Source organism: Epinephelus fuscoguttatus, linkage group LG4 (assembly GCF_011397635.1).
Source record: "Epinephelus fuscoguttatus linkage group LG4, E.fuscoguttatus.final_Chr_v1".
In the NCBI taxonomy this organism is placed as follows: Eukaryota; Metazoa; Chordata; class Actinopteri; order Perciformes; family Serranidae; genus Epinephelus; species Epinephelus fuscoguttatus.
The window spans coordinates 39,614,106-39,625,783 of record NC_064755.1 but is presented as its reverse complement, the minus strand read 5'-3'; the positions used below and the strand labels follow the sequence as shown (position 1 = coordinate 39,625,783).

Sequence of the window (11,678 nt, the reverse complement as noted above, 5' to 3'; positions counted from 1 at the left end):
GGTGACATACTGTTATAACCATGCTCCTAACTGATGCCACAGTCCAGAGAGGGAAAATCATGTGTCATGGAGAGCCGACAATCCACTCATTAGCACTCCATGACACATGTTTGACCACCCTTGAAGTAGTTGGGGGTTTTTTTCATGCCAAATTTAGGGTCATTCTTGATTAAAGCAGTGAGCTGAGGATAGTTTGTCGGTTTGTTGTGTGTTTGTGTCTCAGGTTTCTCTTTCGGTCCTGTCAGTGTCGGTGTTGCTGCAGCTCGTCGTCCGCTCGCTGCCCTCCACGGCCGCAAACTTCACCTTCCTGTGAGACCTCTGCAGACACAAAAATGCTACACATGATTACACTGAGATAACAAGCAGCTCCGCATCCATTAACACTGACACACAACAATCAGGCTGCAGGAGGAGGGCTGTGGACAGAGATCGATTCAGTGCGTTTATTACTCGAAAGGCTTTTTATGAATCAGTGGGAGCCACTTCAGCATCCACTCAGTCCAGCGGGCGTCTCTCATCTCAGTTACAGCTCATCTTGTAAAAGTATCTCTCGCTGCTTCCTGACACTGTGTGGTGCATTTTGTTGAGAAGAAAAACTGAGCAGGAGGAGAACCAGTTTTATGAATTATGAAATCAGTTTTCATAATTTAAATCTTAGTCAGTAGATTATGTTTTACTGGAGATTTAGAAAACGGTTTACCCCTCATGTGTCTCTACAAAGTTAAATTTTTAGGTCTAATGTTTGTGTCTTCCTGTTTGGACTCACCTGTTTCTCACCGAGCCCTTGGGGGTATCGGGATATGTCGTTCCGCCGGCGCTCCGCCCTCTCCCAGTCGTCCAACCACAGCTGGCGGCGGTACTCTGACTGGCGAGATGTGATTCGCTGGTAGATGGCTTGATTCTGACGGCTCACCTGTAGAAGCTCCTCCCTCCTCTTCTCTGCATTCAGACTGAGAAAGAAATACACAAGGAAGAGGAAGTAGAGGAGGAAGGGAAATGGACAACCATATTGAGACATGTATTTACCTGAAATGCACTTTAATGGAAACCCAGAATGTCCTCCCCCCAAAATATAACCACATAGATCATTTGTATAAGTAGATTACTACAACCCATATTAAATTTTGTTAGGCAGTGACCTCTAGTGGCCATAGTAATTATGACGGGAGCAAAGAAGGAAGTCAGATGACGAAGTATAAACAAAATAAAAACAAACACAGGACTTAGACCCAGGAGACAGCTGTGTGTGTTCATACAAAACCAAAAGTCAGCTTTACCAACTAATTTACTTGAACGTAGAATAACTTACGTAACACACTTAACTTATGTTACATACGTAATTTAAGTTCTATAACAAACGTTCTTATTTTAACTATGATATTTTCTTAAACCTACCGAAGTTGTTTTGTTGCCTAAACCTGACCAAGTTTCACAATGTTAGCTATGTGTTTAAAATGTTACCGTTAATGGTCACATATGTCCTATTGTCAACACTACTAGTTGAAGTCCTGCTGCTGTAACTCATTGTGGAGTCTTGCAGGTGTCTTTGTTTTGTCCTCTAGCACAGTGACAGGAGGTCGATATGCTTTACAGCTACTATTATACTGAATGTAGCTAGCTGTCATAGTAAAAAAAATTAAGGGCATTAGCATGTTTATTCACTGTACTTTCATGCTAAAAGTTGTAAAGAAAACAAGGGAAGTTCATTTAATGAAGCTTTGGAGGGCAGGAGAGGATGAACCTAGTTAAAGAGTAACCGTCTGTAGGGGACGCTCTAATGGCCAGAAAACATGGGGTACAGACATGGCTGTATATCCACGCCTCATTTCCACTTATGTATGTGCCTGGTGTCCATAGATCTGTAAATATACGGATGATGCCTCTAGTGTCCAACGCAAGGAAGTGCATTTCTTTATGGATGGATAGAAATCTAATAGAAACTACCAGTAGCTGTGGAGAAGAGGCTAACTTTGTCCATTCCTCAGCATCTAGTTGTTTGGAATATTCGCTTGGAACATTACCGGGACAGAAACAGGACCTGCCAGGTAGGTGACATGCTTTATGAAATATTTAATTAAAAAGACGTATGAACAGCTGAACAAGTCATAATAACAATCTGACTGTATTTAATGTAGAACCATATTTTAGCAGAATATTATGCAGATTCACAGTGTATTAAAACTAGATGAACAAGTTCTTTTTAATCAGAGAAATGATCAACATAGGCACTGATTTATCAGTAGTATAAAAACACACATGTTGCTCTGCTACATTACCTTGCCTCTGGTACAGTTCATTTTTATCATTTTTAAACAGATTCTGCTAATTTTTTACAAAGTTCTGTATAGTTTTTATCTGTTGGAGGGCTGCAGACGAGGTAAAATAGACCAGCTGCGCAAAAATAGAGTTGAGTAGCTGGGTGCCCACATGGGCAGGTGTGGCTTCTGTGTTCAGTGTTGCAGCTTCAGTTGATTAAAATGGTCACAGTCTATTGCAGTGCTGAGGCTGATGTGTCACACCGTGTCCATGTCCCGTATATTTTGGCCATAAGACATAAACGCACCCGCAACAAGGCAGAGATCATTTCATGGGTCGACACTAGACCTGACATTCTGTTGGTTGGGAGATTTTGACAAGGTTGTTGTACAAAAAAATCCAAGAGCATAGCAGATCATTCGCAGGCACGCAGAAGAGTTTCAGAGTGATGAGTAGAGTTCAAGCTGGAGCGCAGGAAATCCATAAAAACAACAATATAGCTGAGTGAAAGCATAAAGTTTGAGCATTTGCAGAGCAACTATAAGTAAAAGCAGGTGTTATTTGAGTGCAAGGGAAGGTTTTTTAGGGAAAGAAAACAAAGTCTGCAAGTGAACTCAATAAATCTTGCTCTCAAATTGAAAAAACATGCTCTTGAATAAAGATAGGAATAAAACTCCATATGCATTTGGCAGCTAAAGACACAGACATTGTCCTCAGGAGATGGTGGAGACCAAAAACAGAGCTAAAAGAGAGACATTATTGGACTCACATTAGTCAGGTGACACAAACACAAACACTGATTAATCATCAGGTTGATCTTGAACTGCGGATGTTCAAATCTGTTAAATAACAAGTTCAAGATAACAACTTTAAACGTGATGATCACTTGTCTTATTGTCCAACAACCAATCCAACACTTTCTTTTACTAATTAGAAGTGACTGCTTTGTTCCTGGCCGTCAAAGTGGATTTATAGTCACTTCCCGTCTCTCTGAGTCCCAGAATAAAAGGTTTCAGAGAAGCTTTACAGCTCCTGTCAAGATTTAAGATTTCACAGCCCAGTCAGTGTGAGGGCACATAAATACCAGAGACTGTCACCGCCGTCACACATCCACATCCAGATCAATAATTCAACAGCGTAACAGAGCAGGACTGGTCATATCCATTATTTAAAAGGTCCAACAAGGTGCACTGGCATCATCACAGCAATGTTAAAGACCTCAGTGGAGGAAAACACTGTGAGGGAAGGTCACCATGGCAGCATACAAACAAGGGGTAGAGGTTGTTTTTTTACATTCGGGGGGACACATTTTCAGAGGGGGTCTGGGGGCCTGCCTCCAAGCAATGTTGTGCATTAAACACATTATTTGGTGCGTTCTTTGATTTTTTTTATTACCAGTTTGTGCCTTTTCTGCAGTCGTTCATGGTGGAAATGTCTCGGTATTTTCTGTTTCAACCATGCACAGTCTCTTTATCTTCCAACACACATTCTCATTCCGACCTCTTCACATATCGACGTTTGGTCATGAACTTTCCACATCCAGATACGGTGTGAAAAGTACCCTGGGTGCATTGAATGTTGACGTTCTGGGACACCATGTCAAGTTCTGCTTGTTACATGCATTGTCTTCTTTCAAAATGCACTTCTGTTTTCACAGGATATTGAACGTTTACATACAGTCTCTTTCAAACCAAACACACAAGACCACAAATTTAAGTTTTCAACAAGCGCAAGTTGTTGGATTTAAGAAAAAATAACGGCTTGGCTTTATAATCTCACGGGACACAAACACCACTCTCCCAGGTGAAAGTCGATTTTGTTGGACCCATCCACACCCTTCCCACCTGTCTTAACTTTCCTTCTTGTCCCGCTGCCTTTCCCCCTGACGCCGCTGGGCACCGTTAAACTAAAATGGCAACTAGCCACGTATCATGGTGAAAGGACGCCCTTTGTTTTGTTTTTTGGTGCCTGATGCCGTAAATCACTGCCCAAGCACCAGGTTTCGACAACTTAGGACTGAGACCGGGTTGCATCTTCTGTCTGTGTTATAGCAGATTGCAACCACTGCTTTTGAGCTTGCATACTGCCACCATACTGTACCTGAGGCATTGTTGCGTCTATTAGTTGAAAACACACCAAGCAACAGCAAAATGTGGCTCATTGCAATAATCACATTTTTCTGTGAATGGGAGGCGTGTTCATGTGTATCAAGCAGGAAGAAATTCTTTGCAAAACAATTCAACTTATCATGTCTTGTCAGCGGCTGTGGGTATTCTCTGGCCTGATTCTTCACATATTAACAGTGCTGATGAAAAACTTTCAGTCACTGAATAAGCTTCAGCTCAGTGACAAACCATGACATGAGCATGTTGTGTGTTCTGTGTCAGCAGGCTCTCACCTCCTCAGGTGGTACTGGTTGTGATGGTCCACCAGTCCTTTAGAGCAAACAATGTTGGCCAGTTTGGAGGCCAGGAGACGGTTGTCTCTGTCGATGATGGACAGCCGCTCGTCCTGCAGCTGAATCACAGAAACAAATAGTTAAAACAGACTGTACCCTCTCTCTGTCAGTCAAACATCTTCGACACTGCTCTGATTATAAACTGGTGGACTACTGGACATATGGTTAAAAGGCAACTTTTGAATGTGTGTGTGTGTGTGTGTGTGTGTGTGTGTGTGTGTCCACTGACCTGTAGTTTTTTGAGCTTGAGGTGGACATGAGCTGGCGTCCTCATTCCCTTGTTGTCCACCACTGGCAGGGCGGAGCACACCTGGACAGGTAAACACAGATCAGTGTAGCGAGGATTTGGAGCGACTCAAACCTCAAAGTAAACTTACAGATAATACACTCTGCTTTTTATTTTACTTTTTTTCAATGAACTTCAGTTGCCAGTTTGGACATACCCAACACTATTCTAATATGTTCAAATCTGACCACCAGAGTGTTTGTGTCATTTATGGTAGGTTACTCATCACAAAATACCAGAAGCTCTAACCTCAGACCTCATGTCAGGGGCCCAGGTGTGATAAAAATTCAACTATTTTTCACTTAGCTCAAGAGACTAACGGGATTCTCTGGGAAATAAAAATCTAACAAAGCAACACCATTAATGTTGAGATAATGCCAGACAGATAGAACTTCATCTTCTGTCTTTAATGACAATATTCAAAACTAATATCAGCACTTTGATTTCAGGCCAAACTTGATGCCAACATGTTGGTTTCTGTAACTGCTGGAGGTTTAAGTAAGAAAGTGTTTGCCAACATGTTTACCACAACATTATTATTGTTATTAGTAGTAGTAAGAGGAGGAGTAGGAGTAATAGTTATAAAGTGATATTATGTCAAATATTGTGTTTAATTTGTGTCGCTGCTCCCTAGTGGCCAAAAAACAATTTAATAAGCTTGACGAATTACTAGAACAAGTATACTGTGTATTTTCCGTTTCTTTGTTCTGTACTTCCTGTGATTACATCAAGAATTAGATACTGGATCATCCAATACACGCTTTTTCGTAAATTTAACCCTCTAAACCATCAACTCTTCAGCTCTCCTCCTCCAATCCAACATTTTGTCTATTTTAACCCACTGGTCCATTTCCATAACCAACCAGTCTCCCACCACTAATCCATCTGCAGCCTGCCGTACACTCATCGACCAATCCTCTATTTAAACACACCACTCTTACACTGCAACTTCAATTCCAACCCACAAGTCTGGCACTATAACTAACAACCTCCAACCACCGCTTCACCAGCTGTTCATCTCCAACCATCTGCTCCTTCATCAGTTCTTCCAACTCAACACTCTTTTTCTAATGGAAGATGAGTCTTTGACTACTGACACATGAGTCTGCAGGACCAGCTGTCCTCCACCTTCATCTCCATCCTCCTACCTTCCTGCGGTGGTTGTCGTAGTTGTTTTGGTCCCATCTCTGCTGCAGGTAGCGGTTGGTGACGGGCTTTAGCGGCTGGTAGGACCTGTGCATGCTGCGCCTCTGATGATAACACTCACTCATTCATACACTTAGTCAAACACCCAGCACAAAATGTGTGTGTGTGTGTGTGTGTGTGTGTTTAGGCCTGGGGGGTTGTCTCCATGGAGATGTTCCCCTCTTTATCTCAGCCAGATAAAGTTCCTTTGAATTATTACTGAGCTGAGCTTTTTGAGGCACACACACACACACACACACACACACACACACACACACACACACACACACACACCTGAGGTTGATCTACTTACATATGCAGCAGTATTATATCATTAAACATCACATGCGACATTCATCTTTTTCATCTTTTTCATATTATTTTTTTTATCTAAATATTTGAATAAGAATAACATTGCATTTTGCAATAACAGTTTTTCAGACTGTAGTTTTGTTTTTTTGTTTTTTTTTAAAAAAAGTTTAATTAAATGTCTAAATTAAATGTCTAAATTAAATGCCGTCAGAGTTTTCACAACACTGGACACTGACTGCCTGACAGTTCAGTTTCTCCAATTTAAACAATGGAGAGCTGCTAAGTTAAGTTCTTCCAGGTTAAAGAGTGAAAACTGATTTAGGGCACGTTCTCGCCTAATGTCAGCTGGGATAGGCTCCAAGATAAGCATTTACGGAAAATCAATGAATGAACTTAATAACACTCTAACAGTCAATGTAAAGCTATATTAAAATGTCCCATTTACTGGTTTTAAGATAAGAGCATTATTGTTCAGAGTGATAATGAACCCTGTTTTAACTAACATGTAACTCATACAGAGAAACATTTTCGACATGTTCATCTTCTATTGATGAGACTTGTTCTATTTCATTTCTCTCTAACTCCTGTAATCAGAGTGTATGACATGCCGTCAGCTGTAAAACAATCGTCACCTTGGTATTTTCAGCCTGTGTTTTTACAACCTGTCTCATCGCCTCTCCTGCAGTTCCATATTGAGCTGTAAGAGGGCGCCGTGCGGCTGCTCTGCACTGATGTGACCTGCAGAGGGATTTAAACCAGCAACCGGACACTGACAGTTATTCCTCTCTGTCAGTATCACTGTCAGCTGGTTTGACATGTGAATAAAAAGCAACACATAAACAGAGGAAAGTGAGGACTCAAAATGACAATACAGAGGGATTTCAAAACAATAGCAACACTCAAATTAGGACCAAATGTTGATCAACATACATTTACAATCCATACTTAGCTTTTTTTGTGCCTTAAGATATATTAATATATTCATATGTGGAACAGCTATATATATTTTCTGTCTCATATTTGTCTATATATCCTATATGTATAAATGTTGCATGTCGCTCACTGTTTGTCATTCATTTGAACCAGTTTAAAGAACAATATTAGCAGGATGACAGTTTCCTCACATAACCTCAGCTGTGGCATCAAATATAGAAGGAAACCTAAAAATATAAAGACACAAAACATGAATAATAAATCTTGTGCTCTATAAATAGGACTCAGCACTTGAACTCAACACAGGAAATTCTTCCAGCAGTGGTGAAAGAAGTAGTCAAACCCTTTACTTCAGGAAAAGTACAATTTAAAAACACTCTGTTACATGCAAAAGTACATTATTATATTATTATTAATGTTAGATCCATCCATCCATTTTCATCTGCTTATCCGGGGCCGGTTCGTGGGGGCAGCAGGCCAAGCAAATCACCCTAGACGTCCCTCTTCCCAGCAACAATTTCCACCTCCTCCCGGGGGACCTCAAGGCGTTGCCAGGCCAGATGAGATATGTAATCCCTCCAGCATGTCCTGGGTCTGCCCCGGGGCCTCTTACCAGTGGGATGTGCCCGGAACACCTCGAATGAGAGGCACCCAGGGGACAGCCTAATCAGATGCCCAAACAACCTCAACTGACCCCTTTCGACGCGAAGGAACAGCAGCTCTACTCCGAGCTCCCTCCGGATGTCTGTGCTCCTTACCCTATCTCTAAGGCTGAGCCCAGACACCCCACAGAGGGAACTCTTTGCCGTTTCGATACTAGAGTCAAGACAATTTTACTTAAATAGAGTTATCTCAGGACACTTTAAATTACTTTACATACAGTCAGCTATTTTTGTCTACTCCAGTGGTTCCCAGTAGAGGGGTCAGGCCCCTCCAAAGGGTCACCAGATAAAGCTGAGGGGTCATCATATGATTAATGGGAGAGGAAAGAAGATTAATATCACTTGTCCACCAAAATAATGTGTGTCCACTAAAAATAGGCGATAGACTCATTTCCCATAGCCACCAGACCAGAGCAGAGTACACCACTCTGTACGCAGTTTTTGGTTTATTTTTTCTTCTGGTGTGTCACATTTATTGTCAGCCGGAAAACTGGTGAGTAAACAGTAGAAAGCAGCATGGAGGCCTGTGAAAATGTTTTTGCCGTTACTTCTTTCTTACATCTGTTACATATTCAGTCTCTTTCTCAAATTTGGTGCAGACTAATTAGGATGGATGTTCAAGTGCTGCTTCGACAGACGGATGGTATTTTCAACCCAGTTTCACTCTGAAGGCGTTGAAAACCGGCACTTGGTCAGTGACCTCAAGCGTTAGACATCAACAAAAAAAGCCATCCTTTCACGTTGGCGTGACAGACGGCTGGTCACCCATTATTGTTTAACGGAAATACGGCGGGACAACAACAACAGTTAAGGCAGTGAAAGTCCGAGTAAATTGGGCAGGAGAGGTGGTGGATGGGTCCCACAACCACCTACTTTCACCCGGGAAACCGGTGTTCACTTCCTGTAAGATAGTAAAGCCAAACCCTGTTTTTTTCCTCAACCCAACCACTTGTGTTGGCAAAATGTAACCACGTGTGTTTGTTGTTTAAGAAAAAAAAAATGTCAATTTGCAGTGCTGACGTAGTGCTTTTATTTTGAAGGAGACTGTATGCAAACAGTGTATTTGCATAAGTGTATTTTGAAAACAGACAATGCATGTAACAGGCAGAACTTGACATGGTGTCCCAGAACGTCAACAACCAACACACCCGGGGTACCTTGCACATCATATATATCGTCATGTAAAGTCCATGACCAAACGTTAATATGTGACGAGGTCATGTGAGAATGTGTTAGTATTTTCATTGCGCTGCCAAATGTTGTGGCATTTCCATCACTGCCAATCGATCCATCACAGCCTACCCAAGCTGGAGTAGATAAATACCCATGACTGCAACAAAGTCATTTGACCCAGAGTGAATGCCAGTTGTAACCTTTCCCATTATATACAAAAGCCAGATGTTAGTGGGTATTAGTGGGGTTTGTGTGCAGTGGGAAAGGAGCTTAAGTGCTGATACACACACCTGTTTTCACTTTCTGGATTTTTAGTGAAATATTGATCTTTTGAACAATCACTGAGATAAAACCATGTGAAGTTGGAGAAACGTCTCTCGGTGGAACTGATAACGACTCATTGACATCTAAGACATTAGAAAGGAAACATGTTTTTTGTTTTATGCTCTCACTCAGCGGATGGATGATGTCACAGGAAGCCAGTCTTACAAAGGAGGATGACACTTGAACGGTTTCCTCCAGTTTGCTTTGCTATCGAAGCTAACACTAGCTAAGGTGCTAAAAAGTTAGCGTTACGGAGAAATCCAACATTCCTAATCCCTCCCCAGTTTCTGATGAGGTGGACATGATAACCCTTAATACACATAACGTTATTCATCCCAACAACAGGAAATACTTGCACATGTGAGCATTTTTGATGATGGCCTCCGTCCAGTTCTTTCATCTTAACACATTTAGGTCCCATTTATACGACAACGATTTCAACTGAAAACGGTAAACTTAAGTTGCATTTTGGCTGATTGTTTACAGACAGCAGCGTTTTGAGTGCCTGAAAACGCAATGTTTTGAAACGGGTTCCAGAGTGCAATTTTTTGGAAACAGCACCGTCTCCGTTGTCATGTAAACTTGCTATAAGCAGTTCCTCTGAAAAAGGAGACTCTTCACACATGCGCATTACACTCCCAGTCACTAGGCATGCGCGAGAAAGTCGACCAACAACAATGGCGGACTCCCAAACTCGGTTTTTGCTTCTTACTCTATTGAATGTATCAACGTTTCCCCATCAAAGTGTAGATTTACTATAGCAACTCCACCTCATCGTCCACCCAGACAAACCTTCATGCAGTTGCCATTTTGTTTGTTTATACATCGCCGCTCTGTAGAAGGAAGTGTATGTGCCCAGGTGCATGTTGTTTCATTGCAAAGTCACACCGTCAACTACTGGCCTGGCATGTATACTACACTTGATGGTCATTTTGGCGGATCCGTGTGCACGGCGATTGTTATCAAAACATTGTCGTCTAAACACGGAACTTTTTTCAAAACGAAAATGAGAAACGATTCTGTTTTCAGTGGATCGTTTTTGTGTAAACATGGCCTTAACCATAGTTGTCTTTGTTTTTGTTGATGGGCAGTGGCAGCTGGTTTTGAGCCATGACTCCTTCTATTCTGGCTCCATATAACATAACAAAACAACATTTAAGACTGCTATGTAGCCTACAGCCCTGTGGTGGAGAGCCGTGTTTTGCCTGCAGCTAACAAACTGACATCATTGTAACGTCGGCCCTAAAAGGGTCTGTGGAGTCTGGCACTGAAGAGAGTGATATAACAGCTTCAGTTTCCTTGTTGGAAAGGGCTGTTTTGTCAAGGTAAAGCAGTGAAAATGTTCTCTATATCATATACTTAAACTGATGTTGACTGTTTTTTTTTTTTAGGTGTCTAAAACATGTTGCCTTCGTCCACAGCAGCACATAGTTTAGCCAGTTTGCAGTTGGGGGCATGCTAACCGCCATCTACTGTAGTTATTACACTGACTGTGGATAAGTACCTCAAACAATCCCACTTCAACAAAAAAGAATTATTCCTCTAAAACACTTCCTACTTGTGTCTCCCAGCTGTTGCTGTTGCCACTTGGCTTCTGTACAGAGTTTCTTTGCCTAAATATGATGTGAATTCAAATTGGCTGCAGTCTCTGTTCTGTGGGACTTCATCCTATTAAACTAGTTTTCTTGTATTTACATGGCAGCAGGTCAGAGCAGGCCTCTGCTGCTCCCATAGGAATAAATAGCCATGTCAGGTCGTCTGCAGAAGAATAAATGAGCTGTATGAGACATTAAACACGACCGGAGCTGAACTTCATTGCAGAGAGAAAGTGTACGCAGGGATTCCTCTGCACAGTCTCCCCAAGGAGGCAGCAGCCCAGAGACGGAAATAATGACGACAGACAAACAACTCTCTGCTTTTATTAAGCCGTCAGCTCCAGTTAAACTGAAGGAAAGGAGTGTGCAGCGAGCCAGGCCTCTCGCTCTCAAGAGGCTTGTGTTTCTTGGCAGGTGGAGCTGGTGTGAAACCAAAACCTCATCATCTATTTCACAGTTAGTTGTAGACTCAGTGATGCCTCCTCAGTCCAATC

General features: G+C 41.9%; 1 protein-coding gene across 1 annotated transcript; it reads right to left on the bottom strand.

Annotated features, from left to right (window-relative positions):
- Nucleotides 1-201: 201 nt before the first annotated feature.
- On the bottom strand, nt 202-6,241 carry si:ch211-284k5.2 (uncharacterized protein CFAP97D2). Its single transcript, XM_049575163.1, has 5 exons — nt 6,149-6,241; nt 4,944-5,024; nt 4,655-4,773; nt 767-950; nt 202-318 (listed from the first exon to the last, which is right to left on the bottom strand). Exons 1-5 carry the CDS (start codon nt 6,239-6,241, stop codon nt 220-222), a joined length of 576 nt encoding a protein of 191 aa, XP_049431120.1. The 3' UTR covers nt 202-219.
- Between the last annotated feature and the right edge of the window lie 5,437 nt (nt 6,242-11,678).

Excerpts from the sequence above, each read along its gene's own strand:
- si:ch211-284k5.2 (XM_049575163.1), bottom strand. The coding sequence starts at position 6,241 with ATGCACAGGTCCTACCAGCCGCTAAAGCCCGTCACCAACCGCTACCTG. Across the intron at positions 5,025-6,148 it reads ACGACAACCACCGCAGGAAG|GTGTGCTCCGCCCTGCCAGT; the intron begins GTAGGAGGATGG and ends TTACCTGTCCAG. Across the intron at positions 951-4,654 it reads AACCAGTACCACCTGAGGAG|TCTGAATGCAGAGAAGAGGA; the intron begins GTGAGAGCCTGC and ends TTTCTTTCTCAG.